This window comes from Leuciscus leuciscus, assembly GCF_965113295.1.
Source record: "Leuciscus leuciscus genome assembly, chromosome: 8".
In the NCBI taxonomy this organism is placed as follows: Eukaryota; Metazoa; Chordata; class Actinopteri; order Cypriniformes; family Leuciscidae; genus Leuciscus; species Leuciscus leuciscus.
Window position 1 is genome coordinate 7741101 of NC_138732.1, and position 19424 is coordinate 7760524.

The window sequence follows — 19424 nt, forward strand, 5'->3', positions numbered from 1 at the left end:
CTTGTGCGCCTATTGGCTGCCCTGCGGCAACTGCAGCAGCCTATCGATAAGGCCCACTCGTGACGTCAGCTCCAATGGGGGCGCTTCGCGCCCAATACGTCACGTCCCGCCAGAATGGGCGTGGTCTAGGGCTATAAACATAGCTTCGAGAGGCTAGCTCACTGGTTTTTCATCGCCGAAGCGAACCAGAGCGTGTGCAGGCACGGCAAGATACGCAGTACTCGTTTCCTCTCTAGAGAGAACCGAGGTTACGTTAGTAACCGAGTACGTTCTCTTACGAGAGGTACTCTCGTACTGCGTAAATCTTACGCTAGGGGAAACAGTGTAAAACGCCGTGCATGCTAAGATCCAGCACCAAAGTCCCAAGGGCAAGTGCCCGGGCTCATATAGTACATGATCATAATGGACTCACAGAGAGCCCAGGAAAGAGTGGCTAGAATAGCATCATTCCTGTAATAATATAACATCTTATAAGGAGCAGTTATACTGATGATGTGTCGTACAGTCAGGGCGACCCCCGGCCTGGACTGACGAATATAGTGGGTCTTACACACTGCCCATAGAGCTGCGCGATCCAACAGCGAGCATTTGCTCAAGCAGTTTCAGTATTCTGGCCCGAACACATCAGGGCAGACAGTACCGATTTTAGACCGAAAGCAGCTTAGCCTGCAAGGCGGGAACCTCTAGGTTATAAAACCTTATAAATGTAGACGGGGAGGCCCAGCCTGCCGCCATACAGATATCTTGCAAGGCAATCCCACTAGACCAAGCCCACGACGAGGCCACGCCTCTCGTGGAGTGTGCTCTGACTCCAAATGGGCACTGTAAGCCCTTAGAGGTATAAGCCAGCGCTATAGCATCAACTGGATAGGCTCTGTTTCGACACGGCAAGTCCCTTAGAACGTCCGTAGAGTGAAAACAAAGAGCTGCTCTGTCTGTCTGAAAACAGACGTGCGAGACACATAAGCTCTTAATGCTCTGACTGGGCAAGGAAGCTTGCGTCTCCTTCCTCGTCAGAGACCGGTAAGGCTGACAGGGAATGACCTGCGCCCTAAACGGTGTGTTGAGGGATTTTGGAACATAACCGTGCTTAGGTTTGAGTATAACTCTTGAGTCATTAGGCCCAAACTCCATACACGTCGCGCTTACTGAGAGCGCGTGTAAGTCCCCTGTGCGCTTCACTGAAGCGAGAGCCAGAAGAAACACTGTCTTGAAAGACAGGTGTTTAAGATCAATCGTCTGTAAAGGCTCGAATGGGTCACCTTTCATGGCTTCCAGCACTGTAGAAAGGTTCCATACAGGGACTGAGGGAGGCCTGGGAGGATTCAGTCTCTTAGCTCCTCTAAGGAAGACGATGACTAAATCGTTCCTTCCTACTGACTGACCCAGCGTTGTTTTTGAGAACGCTGCTATGGCCGCCACATACACTTTGAGCGTGGAAGGGGTCCTGCCCTTGTCCAACAGCTCTTGTAGGAAGGAGAGAACCTCCGTCACCCCACAGTCTAGGGGCGACACGCCACAAGCTGTGCATCAGCTGGAGAACACTGACCATTTCGAGGAATAGAGACGTCGCATAGACGGAGCTCTAGCCTGCGTGATCGTGTTTAACACTCCGCTTGGGGAGGTCAGCGGGTACCCGTTGATGGCCCAAACATGAAGGGACCACAGCTCTGGGCGCGGATGCCAAAACGAGCCCTTGGCCTGAGAGAGGAGGTCCCTCCTCACTGGCACTGGCCATGGGGCAGTGCTTGCTAGCTGCATCAGAACTGGGAACCAGGGTTGGTTTTTCCAGAACGGCGCTACGAGTAGCACTGAGCATCCTTCTCTGATCCGTTCTATCACCTGAGACAGGAGAAAGACGGGAGGAAAGGCATAGAGCGGGACGCGGGGCCATACGTGAGCCAGCGCGTCCCTGCTCTTGGAGAAAAATTCCAGACAGTGAGCGTTTTCTTGAGACGCGAACAGGTCTACTTCCGCTCTGCCGAATTTCTTCCACAGCAGCTGGACTGTCTGTGGGTGTAGAGGCCATTCGCCTGTCGGAACATTGTTTCTGGACAGTCTGTCCGGTCCTACGTTCAGGAGCCCTGGCACATGCGCTGCTCTCGGCGAGAGCAGGTTGCGCTGAGCCCACACCAGGAGGCGTTCTGTCAGCCTGTGCAGGTTTCGGGACCTGAGGCCGCCCTGGCGATTTATGTAGGACACCACTGACATGTTGTCCGAGCGGACCAGGACGTGGTGTCCTCGTATTTAGGGACAAAAACGCGTCAGTGTGTTGTCTACTGCCAACATTTCGAGGCAGTTTATGTGTAGAAGCTTCTCCCGTTCTGACCATTGGCCGAAGAACGGTCTGCCCTTGAGCAGTGCTCCCCATCCCAAGGTGGAGGCGTCCGTAGACACTACCTTCACACTCGAGGAAGCCCCAGGCTAACACCTGATTGGTACAAGTCGTTTGCTTTCCCAGGTTTCAGAGCTGCGATGCATTTCTGATTGACCTTGAGACGAAGCAGACCGGAAGCCCACGCTCGGCGCGGTACTCGCGCTTTCAGCCAGAACTGTAGCGGGCGCATGCGAAGCAAGCCCAACTGAAGTACTGATGATGCTGAGGCCATGAGACCTAGCATCCTCTGAAATTTCTTGAGCGGGACAGATGCGCCGCAGCAGAAAGAGCTCGCTGCGCGCTGAATGTCTAGTACGCGCTCTGGTGACAGTCGCGCTATCATAGACAGCGAGTCCAGTTCTGTGCCCAGAAAAGATATTATCTGTCTGGGAGACAGAGAACTCTTCGCCCAATTGACCCAGATTCTCGAGGTGATCGAGCAAAATGGTCCTGTGCTCTATGAGCACCGAGTGAGATTGAGCTAGAATCAGCCAATCGTCCAAGTAGTTCAATACTCGCATGCCCTGTAGTCTGAGGGGTGCGAGCGGCTAGAGACAAGCCGAACGGTAGGACTGAGCACTGATATGCCTGGCCCTCGAAGGCGAATCTCAAACGTCGCCTGTGACGTGACGCTATTTGTATTTGAAAATATGCGTCTTTCAGATCTATTGACACAAACCAATCTCCTCGGCGAATGTGCGTGAGGGTTTTTCTGGTCGTGAGCATTCCGAACTGTTGCTTCGCAAGCACTCTGTTCAGTTGCCTTAGATCTAGTATGGGTCTGAGACCCCCGTCTTTTTTCAGTACCAGGAAGTATCTGCTGTATAGCCCTCCTTCACTCTGAGCTTGAGATAAAGGCTCTATGGCCCCTTTGCTCAACAGTTTCAAAATTTCGGCTCGAAGTAGGTGGTGCTACTTCTGTTTTTACCGTAGCTTCGACGCGCGTCACATAGCGGCGAGGGCGTCGGCGAAACTGTAGCGAATAGCCTCTTTCTATAATGTCTAGCACCCACTTCAAAACCCCCGGGTAGCCTTGCCCATGCATCTGCACGAATGGCTAGGGGCTGAATGCGGAGCGCGCTCTGGTCGCTCAGCGACAGAGGGGCTTCGGTGTGCTGTAACATAAGCGTCGCGCTTCGAGGTAGGGGGCGCGCTGATAACGGCGGGCAGATTGCCCGCGCTCGACTCCTTTGCGGTGGTCAACCGAGAGGGGAGGGCTGGGCGAGTCCCGTAGGACCTGTCATGTCTATGTGTGAATGTGGGCGCGGGATAGCGGGCACATTTACAACACTGAGAGCATTGTTCGCCTGAGCAGAGCGAATGCACGTTGGTTTTGTTTTTACAGAAACCTTGAGATATGCGGAACGTAGTGTTTGTGGGCACTGGGCAGTGGGCACATTTACCACGTTTAATGCGCAATCGACCTGGGTCGATTTCATGTGCGCGAGCCCTGTGTGACGGGCTGTGTTTCTGTGTAGGAATTTCGTCTACATTCGTAACACCATCGGCCGTGGCCGGGACACCAGAAAATACACTCTTATGGGATTTATCTGGGTAGCCGTAAAAGCGGCGTTTGTGTGCAGGCAAGCGGGCTATTTCGCCGACTTGTTTACTGCAGAATACACTGGAACAGTCGCATTTACTGGAACTGAACGAGCGAGAAGTTGCCATAGAAACAGAAAGCGTCAACATGCTGGCGTTTGTTTGCAGGCGTGCGTGTATTACAGCAGGCTTGTTCACTGCAATATTGACATTTCCAGTCGTCTGAACTTCAGAGGCGGAAACCATAGAAACAGAGTTTGGGTGCAGGCGAACGGGTTGTACCACGCGCTCGTTGGCTGCAAAATACACATCTGCAGTCGCCTTTTCAGGGAACTGCCAGAGCGAGAATTGACGGCAAAAAGTGTGTTTTGCCGGTAGACCCGGGATTCGATCGCGGGTCTCTCGCGTGAAAATCTGACGATCTACCACTGGACCACAGAGGAAGACACATAGATATTCAGTAGCGCGAGTATTATCAAAGAGCGTCAACATGCTGGCGTTTGCAGGCGTGCGTGCAAAACAACAGGCTCGCTCACTGCAATATTGACATTTCCAGTCACCTGAACTTAAGAGGGGAATGAGAAATGTGTCAGGAGTGGTCGGCCCGGCCGCAGCGGGGCTAAAAAACACCCTTTTCTCCTTTCGCCAGTGACGCACGGGAACCATAGAAACGGTGTTTGGGTGCAGGCGAGCGGGTTGTACAGCGCGCTCGTTGGCTGCAAAATGCACATCTGCAGTCGCCTTTCAGGGAACTGACAGAGCGAAGCATTGGCGGCATAATATATCTGCCGTTAGACCGGGATTCGAACCCCGGTCCCTCGTGTGAAAAACCTAAGATTCCGCCACTGAGCCACAGGGGGGGAACACAAAGGTGTATAGATGCATGAGCATATAAAAGAGCGTCAACATGTTTTCTTCGGCGTTTGCTTGCAAGCGTGCGTGTTACAACAGGCTCGTTTGCTGCAATATTGATATTTCCAGTCGCCTAATCAGGGAACTGAGTTGTCTTTTCGCCGGTGAGTGACGCGTGAATGGGGCGCAAGGGCAGGGTAGCTTTCTTGTAACGTAAAGAAAAACTAACCCCGATCGTCCGCTTCCAGCCTCCCTTGTGAACGGCGCAGTTTGCGCGGCTCGAACAGAGGGAGAGAGAAAGCTAGCCCCGTGACCGTCCGCTCCTGACATCCCCTGTGAACGGCGCGGTTTGCGCGGCTCGAACAGAGGGAGAGCAGGTATCATCCCCCAAGCAGGCAAGGCAAGCGGGCGCACCGGCGAGCTTTGCGGGTTGGGGGGGGCGGAGGAGCAGTCTCGGAGAAGGATGCCAGGTGAGTCCTCAGAGTCACCAGGCAGTAACTGGCTCGCAGTGAGGGCGGTCGCCGTCAGCGAGCGCGAGCGCGAGAGCTGCGTGATCCTCAGGAAAGGGGCGTCTTGAAAAAGACGCCCGGCTCTTTTAGTGCAATGAGAGTGTGTGTCGCGGCGGCGAGCACACACACATACACAAAACACAGTAGCAGAGAAAGGATATAACGCCGGATAGCGCAGCAGGAAGGCGACTGAAGGCGGCGCGGCCAGCGGCTTCAGAGTGTCGACTCGTCCCGCTGAAAGGCTTTTTCAGACGGCGCGGCTTCTCTCCGGGTCCAGCGATGCGAGAGCTTCGCTGAAGAGATGAAAAATCAGTGAGCTAGCCTCTCGAAGCTATGTTTATAGCCCTAGACCACGCCCATTCTGGCGGGACGTGACGTATTGGGCACGAAGCGCCCCCATTGGAGCTGACGTCACGAGTGGGCCTTATCGATAGGCTGCTGCAGTTGCCGCAGGGCAGCCAATAGGCGCACAAGCCGTCTCGCCTGTGTCTGCATGCTGCCGCAACGCGTTTTACATTATTTCAAAATTAAGGATAATTTTTTGGCTTCAGTATCTCGCGGAAAAGAGATTTTCCCCTAGCGTAAGATTTACGCAGTACGAGAGTACCTCTCGTAAGAGAACAGTTGTGGAAACATGACACATTTTTTCAGGATTCTTTGATGAATAGAAAGTGCAAAAGAAAGGCATTTACTTGTAATAGAAAACATTTGCAACATTACAAATGTATTTAATGTCACTTTTGACCAATTGAATGCATCCTTGGTGAATAAAAGTATTAATTTCTTTCAATACTATACCCCAATCTACACGACTCATAACGTGATTTTTGCTTCTTTCACCCAATGGTATGCTTTTTAATTTAATGTGTGAATGTGCACAGCTCTTTTCTGGCGATCAGTAAAGTTCCTGGGGCTTACTTGGTTTTGCAGTATGCCACCACACACACGATGCCAACCACCAGCAGTGCCACGCAGATGCCCGTTATCGTCAGCACGCGTTTTTGGTACAGCTCCTCAGCCTCTGAATGAACGAGAGCCATGGACAAGCACACGCATATGCACAGACGTAGACACAGAGACAAACACACATGTACACAATGGCCATTGAACACAAAGACACACATACATACAAAACACACAACCGCTGCATCAGTGGCAGCCTTTGAACCATGTCAAACTAACCCATTCAGCCTAAAACACTTTCTACATTGCATTTTACAGTGGTAAACAGTCCTATTTGTCACTTACAAAGCAGTCTCATTTACTTAAAGGGATAGTCACCCAAAAATTTAAATTCTGTCATTATTTATTCACCCTCATGTCGTTGCAAACCTGAATTATTTTCTTTCTTCTGTGCAACAAAGAAAGAGATGTTTAAAAGAGCAAAGTCCAAGCTATAATGCTGCCTTTATGTGCTATCGGAATTATCATAAATATGAGTTTCCTTAAAAATTGGACATGAACGCCCTCTCGAGTCACATTTACCACACGGAAGCTCTGGGATAATTTTGATACCCTAATGTCCTAGTTGGGCAGGCCATAAACTTTAAACATGGCGGAGGGGAGAACGATTGCTGCGTTGACTGCTATTCTTTATTTGTTTTTGTTTTTCCACAACATCTCATTAAAGTAGTGCATATTTAAATATTTTAATAATCAATTGAAAATATGTTATTCACAGCAAAAATTACAGAATTACAGAACTGTCAGCAAGCTGACTATCTAGATAGTGCAGTGAATGTTTATATTGTTGTCAATGAATAGCTAAATATCAGTTTGGCTTTAATAAGAACTTTCCAAATAAATAGGCAAGAATAAACCTCCATGATTCCTGTTCTTCCCGGCAACAAAACACTTGAATGTGACAAGCTCGCAATCACAACTTCAGAAGTGGGAAATTTCTGATAGCACATGAAGGCAGCATAAGTTCCATATAATAAAAGTGAATGGGGACTTGGTCTGTCGAGCAAGATTTTCAGTGAATGACAACATCCGAAGCTTTCGTACGGCTTCAGGATACTTGGAAAACAGTGCACAAAACATATGAGCTACTTTTATGATGCTTTCAGGGTAATTTTTTGGAGCTTTTCAGCCCCAGTCTCTAATCACTTCCATTGTGTGGAACAAAGCAGCTTGGACATTCTGCTAAACATCTCCGTTTGTGTTTCATGGAAGAAAGAAAGTCACACGGAGTGACGAGGGTCTGTAAATAATGTCTTTTTTTGGGTGAACAATCCTTTTAAATCTAAAACCTGTATGTTTTAGGGGTACTGAGGTGCATAAGATGTCATTGTAAAAACATTTCCGATGGCTGATATCAGGTGCACGGCAGCATGGGAAGTCACAGCTGTGGTGCTTTCTCTGTCTGCCAGGGTTTCACATAAAGCACATTATGCTGAAACAGTGGGAGAACTTTTGGCTACCTTCAGGACTGAAACCATCCTGTGCAACACTGGAAACTCGAGTTTTTGGCTAGAAGTGTTTATAAAATGAAATCTCTGCCCCTCTGAAAGCGCATGACATGCATTATTCTATATATAATCCTATGACGTCTGAGCTTTTAAGTCTCGCATAAAGCATGCCTGTAAAATACAGTTAAAACACACAAACTGCTTTTCTCTAAGAGCTCTTCAGAGAGGGTTGTTCATAAAACCGGTTAAATTCAAACAGGACTGACCCATTTACTTTTCTTAATGCAGATTCCTGATCGTATTGTGAATGATTCATCAGTGCACATTATTATTTTTTAAACAATAATGTTATAATAACAGAGATTTCATTATAATTTCCTCTGCCTCTTTATAATACACATTTAATTTATTGTTTTACTCCGACATACCACATTACAAATAAATAATATCACATTTCAACCAAAAGTCAGCCATTTCATGTTGACTTTAAAACTGATTGGAGAGTGAAAAACTATTTTTAACTTTAAGAGCAAACCAAAGAATTGTTTGGATAAAATGAACAGGTTTTATGAAGACCGTCTATATACGATGCCTTGAGCACATATTTGTGGGTCTGATTTAAAAAAATAAATAAGAATATTCGAAACATCCTCTGGGGTGCTGAACGTGGGCAGCAACAGAGGAAGCATACAGAACATGAAGGGAGGGAACGAAAAAACGGACGGGAGGAAGGAGAGAAGAGAATTGAGGGCCAAACAGTAGAGGGATGAGTGTGTAATAAAAGAGAAACGCAGGGGGGGAGGGGGGGGGGCGGTTGAGTCAGACACTGATATCGCATTGCATGCTTGTTACAGGAAACAGAGATCAGAGTACACGAAGAGAGAGAGAAAGAGAGAGAGAGAGAGAGAGAACGGAGAGCGAGATGTACCCAGACCAATGGCTAATGTACTCTATAGTGGTGCAGACAAGGAGACAGAGAAGAGATGGGCAACACTCATTTTACCCCTCACTCGGCTCCCTGATACGTATGTTGTATGCAAATGAAAATGGAAACTCTACGTTTTTTAAAATTTTTTTATCAGGTTCTTAATCAGTATATTTGAGATGTTTTCCAGGGAAAAAAAAGCTTAAAGGTCCCATGACATGCTACTTTTTGTAGGCTTTAATATAGTCATTAGTGGTCCCTAGTACTGTATCTGAAATCTCTTTCCAAAAATTCAGCCTCAGTGCAGAATTATAGCCACTACAAGCCAGTCCCAGAATGAGCTTCCTTCAGACAGGCCGTTTCGGTGTCTGTAGCTTTAAATACTAATAAGGAGGAGAAAGGCGGCGCAAGGTGGAGGGTGGGTGTGGCCTTGGCCATCTTGCGCAACGGTAACGTGGCATGCATGTTTACGTTGGATATAGCAATGGCACGAAGACACAGTCTTTCAAGCATTTCAGTTTGACCCAGAATCTGATCCAGATGGAGAAGCAACGGATGAAGAAGTTGCAACTCAGCGGCTCCAGCAGGACGTTTCCGAATGGTTAGTTTAAAATATTATGTCTGGATACGGTACTTTATTTGGATGGTTTACAGTTATTATTATGTAGCTAACGCGAACCTACTGTTGCCTTTTCATGAGAGATCTGTAACGTCTGTATTTATCTTATTACAATTACATCAAGCTCTGCGATCTTGAAATGCGGATATCGCGCGAGCCATATAACCAACAGGAAAACGGTTATCCAAATAACAAAGAAGTGTACAACACTCGCGTTACAGTGTGTGTATTCACACACATAAACTGCATAGCTGCATAGCTAATGTTACAGCCACATTCTACGTGTAAAATCTAGGTAACCATAAACAGTAAAGCAACATACTTATATATCATTAGTTGACTTACTTGTCCGAGGTGTGTAGCTGAGCCAAAGAGAGTGATCTAGACTTTAGTTTCAGACGTTCAGCAAGCACAGCTCTGTATTGACCCTTCTGTGTTCATTTGTACATCCAATTATTGAGCAATTGTTATGCTTCGCTCGCTCAAAAGCCATGATATCTCTCGTGGACAAACTAAAATCGCGCGCGCGCGTTCCTACTTCCTAGCGCATTTTCTCATGGGCGGAAAATATTCTCTGGGCGGGCAAAGCAGAGACAGGGGAGGTAACATTTCCTCCTTATGACGTCATAAGGAGGAGATTCAAGATCAGCGCATATGAGCCTCCATTTTCTCAAAGGCAGAGAAAGATAGCAAAAGCTCGATTTACACCGATTGAAATTTTTAGAAACTTGGGGACCATATACAGGCTAGGGGAACTCATATTAATGTTAAAAAACCTCAGAAAGTGAAAATTTCATGTCATGGGACCTTTAATGAATAAACTTGAGAAGCAAAATTTATTAAGATACACACTACCAGTCAAATGGTGTAAAATACAATCAGAAACAGCAATACTGTGAAATATTATTACAATTTTAAAAAGTATAATTCCTGTGATGCAAAACCCCATTACTCCCGTCTTCAGTGTCACATGATCCTTCAGAAATCAAGAATTTGTAAAAAACAATAATAATAATAATTTTTCAATGTTGAAACACATTTTTGCTGCTTAATATTTTTGTGGAAACCGTGATAGACTACCTTTTAAATGTCTGGGGTCAGTCATTTTTTTAAATGCATTATATTGATCAAACTTGACAGTAAAGATATTCATACGGTTTCATGCAATACAGAACATGCATGCTTAAAAAAGAAAAATCAAGGATACATGTTCTGTATGCTTGTCAAAAGATTTCCATTTCAAATAGATGCTGAACTTTCTATTTATCAAAGAATCTAGAAAAAAAAAAAAAATGTATAATGGTTTCCATAAAACATTTATCAGCAATGTTTCATAATTAAGCACCAAATCTGCATATTAGAATGATTTCTGAAGGAAAATCAGATTTGCCATAGTAATAAATTAAATTTTAAAACATTAAAATAGAAAACAATTATTATTTTATATTATATTTTAAATTGTAACAATATTTCACAACATTTTACTGTATTTTTTATCAAATAAATGCAGCCTTGGTGAGCATCAGAGACTTCTTTCAAAAACATAAAAAAATCTTTATTATTTTTATTATTTTAAGTTGATTTTTCTTACCCCAGTGGAAATGTAAAAAAAAACAAAAAAAAAACTGAATATGAATATTAAATATGAATATTAAATATATATATTTACGTTTAAATAAGAAAAAAAAATCTTATCTTTATGTTTGGATATTTTTTTACTGGGAAACAAGTCAAAAACACTGGTTATGAAATGAGTGGAGAGTTACAAATTATTAGACATCTTATTTCTCTAACAAGTTTATAATGTGTTTAGATTTGAGAGTTTATTACAGCAATAAGCCACGGAAGGCTGTGGTGAAATCACTGTAATGCCTGGCCTTGAGTGGCTTATGGTGCTTTAATAAAAGGCACGACTGATCAATGAATTGCTACATTTCTTATAAAAATAATAATAATAATCAAGGTTGCCAAGGCACACCACAACTTGGCATGTTAACAACTGAAATATGTGTTTTATACTATAAATACCTGATCTATCTGCCTGAGATGTTTCGTTCTTATATTCCTAAAATGAGTGTTGTTTTGTCAGAACTGAAAAGAGTAAATCAGAAGCTGGGAATGCATTTACTTGTTCAAATATAGGACAGAGAAAATAGAACGAGACGAGTTCTTATGTGAATATGCTTAAACTATGTCATGAACCTAATCTAAAGAATCAAACAAATAATAGCTTCATACCCATGATTTCAATCCCAAGATGCTCTGCCAATGCAGAAAGTTGACAATGTAAAAAAAGAAAAAACAAGAAAACAGGTTTCAGGTAAAAATGTCCACTTGTTCAGATAGAGGCGGTTCACTAGAATGCGATCAGTGGTGTTGTTTGGTTGGTTTGTTTTTGAGACACTGAGGTGAGTGATATTACGTTCCAGTAACAGACAGACAATGCAGACACACACTGGCCAACTCCATATTCCCCATAAAATGGAAACAAAATGAACAAAAACACCAGTAAACAAACAACAATACGCTTTTCTTGTTCATCACATGTAAGCAAGCGTACAAATGCGTGCAGACACATAGACAGCCACACTTACTGCCATATTTACTAGACCTCATTTCTGGTTTAAGGTTAAGAAAACAAAAACAAAGAAACAAACAAAACCATTAAACAGAAAAGCACAATGTACAACACAAAGAGACTCACGGAGAAGTACAGATGAATGCAGACACAATGTCGTTTCTAATGATTTATATGCAAAATGACAAACAGATGGCTTTAGTTTAGTCACAATATTACATTTTCATGTATGTTTTTCAACTTCCACTGCAGATGTGCAGATGTATAGACACACCTACGGCATGCATGAGACTGGCAATACCACTGTTTGGAAAGCAGCGGTTCTAGAGGTCAAAGGTTAGAGGTCATGCATCATGCCTCAGGCTCAGAAGCATCAATATTACTTAACAACCAACTTTATATTAATGTTCCAGGTTCTAAACAAGTTAAGATTTACCAACAGCATCTGTGGAAATCATTTCTTGAGAATGAAAGTTTCAAAAGGGGTTTTTGCAGTGATGCCATAGAAGACAGTTCTTAAAATAACCATTTTTTGTTTTCTTAGTGTGAAGAAAAATAATGGAACTTTTGTCCATTATAAAGAACGTTTTGTGGAACGCAAAGGTTCCATGGATGTTAAAGGTTCTTCATGGAACCATCGATGGCATAGGTGGGCTTAGCCTTCCCCTGGCCACGGACTCGAGGAATGTTCTCTCTCAAACCACTGCCTGCTGCTTCTCCTGAGCGCTTTTAGAGGGAAAAGCTGCCCATAACTGCTGGTCTAGGATCAGTTTTCTCCGTAATGATAGCATATTTGTGAAACAGATTTGCTAAATTCTGCAGTGCATATCTGTTTTTGTCAAAGATTTCTATTTACAACGTGTTTTTGCAGCGTTAAGCAATAAAGCCAATCACAGACATCAGTGACCCTGGATCACAAAACCAGTCACAAGTCGCACGGGTATATCTGTGGCAATAGCCAACAATACATTGTATGGGTCAAAATTATCGATTTTTCTTGAATGCCAAAAATCATTAGGATATTAAGTACAGATCATGTCCCACAAAGATATTTTGTAAATTTCCTACCATAAATATATAAAACATTTATTTTTGTGAGTGAATGCAACACAATCGTGAACATAAATGGACAACTTTAAAGGCGATTTTCTCAATGTTTCGATTTGTTTACACCCTCAGATTCCAGATTTCTAAATGGTTGTATCTCAACCAAATATTGTCCTATCCTAACAAACCATACATCAATGGAAAGCTTATTTATTCAGCTGTCATATGTCAGCTGTCAAAAAATGTACCTATGTGACTGGTTTTGTGGTCCAGGGTCACATATCTGTTGATATCTTGAACGCAATGGCCAATCAGAGGTGTTTAAGTTAGAATACACTCACCGCTCAAAAGCTGGAGTTTTTGTCCAGAGTTCTGCAAGCTCGCAATTCATCTGATTATAACAAAGTGTAGACATTATGTAAATAAGAGCTTCATTGTGCAGTCAGCTTCATTGATTATAACGGAACTTTGTGAGATTGCGATGAAGATGAGTGACAGCTTTTAGTGATTATAAAGAGAGCGCCATTTGCGCGCTTTCTAGGTGATATAATATAGCCTAAATTCAGAATTAGAATAAAACTTTTGTTTTTCATGCTTGACCATCATTGCACACGCTGCAAAGTTTCGGGAGTGACATCCGCATAGCCTATAGGCTAAATGCGGGATTCTCTCTTGAAATAACCATAGCAATGGATGAGACTAAAATATGATACGTCAAAATAGGTGTACATTAAGGCTAGAGCACCCTCATTTATTTCAGAAGCATGACTGATTTGGGAAATCCTGGTCCAAACGTAGGATTCTGCTGTATGGTAAGGCAATGGTTATTTATTATTAATATTGTCTGCCATGCCAAATCACACATACAGCATGCTTTTCTGTTAAAATTAACAGTGGTTTGTGAATGTAGCCACTTTTAATAACAAATAATTTATAGAGAGCGTTTATGCTGGGATGTGTAGGTTGTTGCGACATGTAACTTGAAACTATTTCATGGACATCTATGTGTTTTTAAAGGGTTGGTTCAGCTCCGCCTATGATCGATGGCAATAAAGAACCTTTATTTTTACGAGTGTACAGTTTACAGAAAAGGGCAAAAGTCATGTTTGCAGTAATGCACTTATAGACGATTTGATGTGATGACATATTTCTTTCAATAAAAAAAATTTATAATAAAAAACAAATTCTTCCATTCAAAAATGTATGTTATAGATAACACAAATATGATGTCCAATGTAATGTGTTCAGTGGATTTTACGGCTGCTGTGAATCTTTGTCTTGACTGTTCTGCAGACAAAACAATAAAAATAGGCTTAAATATCATACCAAAAATTTGACATAAAATGCAATCTGTTGAATGGACTGGACTGTATATTAGCTATGTTTTAATCCAAAGATGAGAATTTAAATTGTGCACAAATTGGGATATCGCATAAAACATTGCAAATAATGCAGTGTTTCCATCCCATGTGTTCAAGAGAATCACTTCCTGCACAAAATATCTGTAATAAAAATGGAAGTTGCTGCAATCGAGGAAGCCGCAATAAACACTGTCATGTTCTCTTGCATTCGGATGTCATTGCATGTGAGACACTTCTGAGGAGATTAAACCCAATCATTCTGATGACAGACTTTGGCTCAGACTTTTCAGAATGACCAACCCAACATTTGAGACGCTGTGCAATGCGATTGGTCCGCAAGTTAGTCCAGTTATCCAATCACATCCACTGTTGGCATTTCCATCCAGCATGCGCATAAAAATAGGGAGATGGAAACACAGCTAATGACAGCCTTGTTTCCATCCACATTATATTCAATAAAACATCTATCTTGACTAAGGTCAACTGGAGCTGTAAACCCAAGGAACTACTGTTCTAGGTGGGTTAACTGGTTACGTTACCAACGTAATTCCTGTGGGTGTAAACAGACCCTTTCTGTTATTCTTGTGTGTATCATGTGAAATTTCCAAGGTTTAATGATTTTACATGGTCTTATGGAAGCTTGTTTCCGCCACAGAATAAAACATTTTAAAAGATAATTGCGACTTTTTATCTCACAATTGCGAGTTTACATATAAAGTCAGAATTGCGTGAAATAAAGTCGCAATTGCGTGTTATAAAGTCAGAATTGCGAGATATAAAGTCCAATTCTAAGGGGGAAAAAAGACAGACTTTTTTTTTTTTTTACCTCAGAATAGTTTATATCTCACAATTCTGACTTTATAACATGCAATTGCGACTTTATATCTCCATATTGCGTGTTATAAAGTCAGAATTGCGAGATATAAAGTCAGAATTCTGACTTTTTTTCTCGCAATTGCGACTTTATAAGACGTAATTGCGACTTTATTTCACGCAATTCTGACTTTATAACACGCAATATGGAGATATAAAGTCAGAATTGCATGATATAAAGTCGCAATTGCACCTTATAAAGTCAGAATTCTGATTTTTTTTGTCGCAATTGCGACTTTATAAGACGTAATTGCGACTTTATATCTCGCAATTCTGACTTTATAACACGCAATATGGAGATATAAAGTCAGAATTGCATGATATAAAGTCGCAATTGCACCTTATAAAGTCAGAATTCTGATTTTTTTTGTCGCAATTGCGACTTTATAAGACGTAATTGCGACTTTATATCTCGCAATTCTGACTTTATAACACGCAATATGGAGATATAAAGTCAGAATTGCATGATATAAAGTCGCAATTGCACCTTATAAAGTCAGAATTCTGAATTTTTTTCTCGCAATTGCGACTTTATATCTCGCAATTCTGACTTTATATCTCGCAATTCTGACTTTATAACACGCAATATGGAGATATAAAGTCAGAATTGCATGATATAAAGTCGCAATTGCGTGTTATAAAGTCAGAATTGTGAGATATAAACTATTGTAAGGTAAAAAAAAAAAAAAAAGTCATTTTTTTCCCCCTTAGAATTGGACTTTATGTCTCACAATTGTGAGTTTATATCTCACAATTCTGAGAAAAGATGTCAGAATTGCAAGATATAAACTCGCAATTATGTGTTATAAAGTCAGAATTGCGTGATATAAAGTCACAATTGTCTTTTAAAATGTCTGATTTTATTTCTCAGAATTGCGAGATATAAAGTCAGAATTGCGTGAAATAAAGTTTAAAATGTTTTATTCTGTGGCGGAAACAAGCTTCCATATGGTCATGACAGAAAATGATATGAAAAAATGGCTTTTAGCTTTGCACAGACAAGTTTAGTTATCGTTTGTATCACACATTCAAAGCTTGGGGTAAGTACGATTTTTAAATGAATTGCATTAAATTGCTCAGAAGTGACGGTATAAATATTTTAAAAATTCCATTTCAAATAAATGTTGTTCTTTTAAACATTCTATATATCAAAGAATTCTGGGATATATCCATGGTTTGCAGAAAAAAAATTTAAGCAGCACAACTGTTTTCGACACATAAGAAAAGCTTCTTGAGCATCAAATCAGCATTTTAGAAAGATTTCTGAAGGATCATGTGACGACTAGAGCTGAAAATGTAACTTTTCCATCACAAAAATAAATGACATTTTAAAGTATATTCCAATAGAGATTTCGAGAGAATGTATTTTTGACCAAATAAATGTGCCTTGGTGAACTTAAGAGACTCATACCAACCCCAAACTTGTCTGGCGGCTATACTTTCTTTGTAAATTGTGTATTTTTCAATTTTTTTTATGTTTATTGTGGTGCAGTTTTCCATTTTAAGTGCATTACTGTCAATACAGTTCAAATCATTTTCTGTGGACACAGACGCTGTCAACAAGCTTTACTTGTATCAAACCAGAACAATACTTTAAATGATTGAGAATGAGTGCCTGCCAAAAATGTCCTGAATTTGTTTGATGCACTAATTACTCAGTTTCTTCTTGGATATAATTCTGCTCTATGGGAACCTAATCTATATGTAAACATGCTTTATTGTTTTCACTTGCATGATAATTATCCTCTTCTTCCCCAAATCTGCCTTTAATAATATATCAATGCATACTAAATCCATTGAACATCCATGAATTTCTACTTCTACCAATAAAAACTTAAAATGGGCAAACAGAGGCAGACATGTACATGCACACACACACACACACACACACACACACACACACACACCATAGCCAACATGCAGCTTCAGAGCAGACAGAGAGACAAACAGACAGACAGGAAGAAGAAATGGACATACTGTAGAAACCGGCCATAACGGAGGTTTGACAGCGATCACCGGTATAGTCATTTGGACACCTGATGAAGGGAAACAAACCCGCAGAGGGAGAAGGAAGGAACGAGAGGGAGGGGGAAGAGGAGAAAGAGACATGAGGAGGAAGAGGAGAGAGAGAGAGAGAGACGAGAGCAGAGAAACATGCAGTTAGAACAACAGAGAACAACCCCTGTGAGCTGTTCCACCTGATGATGTCATCGCTGTGATGTCACTGGAGGAGTTTGAACCTGAGGAAAAAGGGCTCATGTCATTTCATGCCATTTTTAGGATGGCTCCAAAAATTATATGTGGGTTGGGAAGCCCGGTTCATTTTAGTGAGCTGATTAATTCGGATGGTTCAATTAGGTGGCAATTCCTCAAGGGGGCGCTTACCACCCTCAAAAACAGAATCCTCCATCGGGCCACAATCAAATACTAGGCTGTTTTTGTCTTACTGGAAAAATATGTGCTAACAAAAAATATGCTTGTTTAAATCTATGAATTCTGAAATCTTTATTAAACATGTTCCTAGTTCCTATAACAAGCAGCTTTGAGCCTAGTCGGATGAACAAGTTCAAACAAGACGGACATTTAAAGGATAATGTACAGTCATATCAGTGAATGCACAGCTTTTTATCACATAAATGATGACGGGGACATGAAATATTGATTTGAGAAGAAATCGTTTTAAAATCGCACCTGTTTATTATCATATAATCCATTACAGTGTAACGGAAAACAATCATTCTAGCAACAAGACAAACACTTCAACAATATTACCAAAGGCCTTCTATTAAAGGGGACCTATTATGCCATGCAGCCAAAGTATTGATATTGTTCTAGTCTACTAGAATAGGTTTTTACAGAGTGGTGAAGGAAAAAAAATTCGAGTTCTTATAGCGAACACAAAGTTTGTAGGCGGAACGCAAAAGCATCACTGTGTCCCTTTAGAGGCTCCATAGTTTTCATTCTTGAATGTTTTAAAAACACTATGATTTCACATATTTGACATTGTTGCAGCTCCTCTCTTCCCAGTCTGTCAGGAATGTTCTGTTTAGTTCCTTTCTCTCTAAAGCCCCTTCTTCTGAAAAGCACAATGTGCTCTGATTGGTTGGCTGGACCAGTGTGTTGTGATTGGCCAATCGCTTCGAGCGTGTTTTGGAAATGGGACCTATTACTTACTTAAACTTGTACCTATTACTTACTTAAAAGGGGACCTATTATGCCAGCCAAAGTACTGATATTGTTTTTGGAGTCTACTAGTAGCCTGGTTAAAACCAGACCATTCTCAGTAGTAACTGAGTTATGGTCTGGCAAAGCTTCATTAATAACTCATTTCCAAAGGGGCGTCACCAACGGACGTCGCTCAAATGCCTCTAAAACCAGTCAGAGCGATCGTCATCGTGTAAAGCCATAATGCTGCATCCCAATTCGCCTAAGTTACACTACGCCATAAAAGTATGTACTCTTTTTGTGAAGAAAAGGTATTTACTTTTGAATGTGTAGCAAAAAAGTGGGCAAGCTTTGGGACATACTACTTCGTCATCTTTATCGGACGGATCTGTCGCGTGCATCCTGTCACGTAAACTGCCCTGTCAATCATCTTGTCACAGTTAAAATCCTCTATTAAATCTCATTTAATTTCCTACCGTTTCGGAGAGAAATGTAGCAGCACGTTCATCTGCCAGTGGGGCTTTCATGGAGACTGTCCTCATGTGTTTGCAATTTGAATATAATAATGCATTTAAAAGTTGCTGCGCTTCACCAACGGACGTCGCTCAAATGCCTCTGGGCGCAATTGGATAGACCTAAAACCAATCAGAGCGATCGTCATCGTGTAAAGCCCGCCCCAACGTTCCTGATTGGTGCCGCGATTTCGAGGGATTAGAAATGGGCTTGAATGAGCTCTTTGCCAGACTACTTGCAGAGCAAATCTAAATTTGCCAGAAGTTGTCTGGGTTTTCCCAGGCTACTAGAACAGGTTTTTACAGAGTGGTGAAGGAAAAAATATTTGAGTTCTTCACTAACGAATGCAAAGTTTGTAGGCGGAACGCAAAAGCATTGAAATATAATTTTTTTTCATCACTGTGTCCCTTTAGAAGCTCCATAGGTTTCATGCTTGAATGTTTAAAAAACACTATGATTTCACATATTTGACATCGTCAGTAAAGCTCTGTTTAGTTCCTGTCTCTATAAAGCCCCTCCTTCTGAAAAGAGCAATGTGCTCTGATTGGTTGGCTGGACCAGTGTGTTGTGATTGGCCAATCGCTTTGAGCGTGTTTTGGAAATGTCACGCCGCTTACAATAACTATGAGTTTCAACACACTACTAACTAACT

At 42.0% G+C, this 19424-nt stretch overlaps 2 protein-coding genes across 5 annotated transcripts in view; both read right to left on the minus strand.

Moving 5' to 3' along the window:
- The window catches only part of LOC309504059 (N-acetyllactosaminide beta-1,3-N-acetylglucosaminyltransferase 2-like), a gene marked incomplete at its 3' end in the record, with an annotated part of 84091 nt that overhangs the window by 22381 nt on the left and 42286 nt on the right, over positions 1-19424 (minus strand). The gene's annotated exons all lie outside the window — the stretch shown is intronic.
- The window catches only part of nrg2b (neuregulin 2b), an 88480-nt gene that overhangs the window by 6779 nt on the left and 62277 nt on the right, over positions 1-19424 (minus strand). For 3 of the 4 annotated variants that reach the window (XM_082176989.1, XM_082176988.1, XM_082176991.1), the window contains 3 exons: positions 17072-17130; positions 11474-11497; positions 6199-6301 (listed from right to left, as the gene is read on the minus strand). In XM_082176989.1, the coding sequence (XP_082033115.1) occupies positions 6199-6301; positions 11474-11497; positions 17072-17130 (186 nt within the window). The remainder of the gene's footprint in view (positions 1-6198; positions 6302-11473; positions 11498-17071; positions 17131-19424) is intronic. The other variant, XM_082176990.1, reaches the window with a different exon arrangement.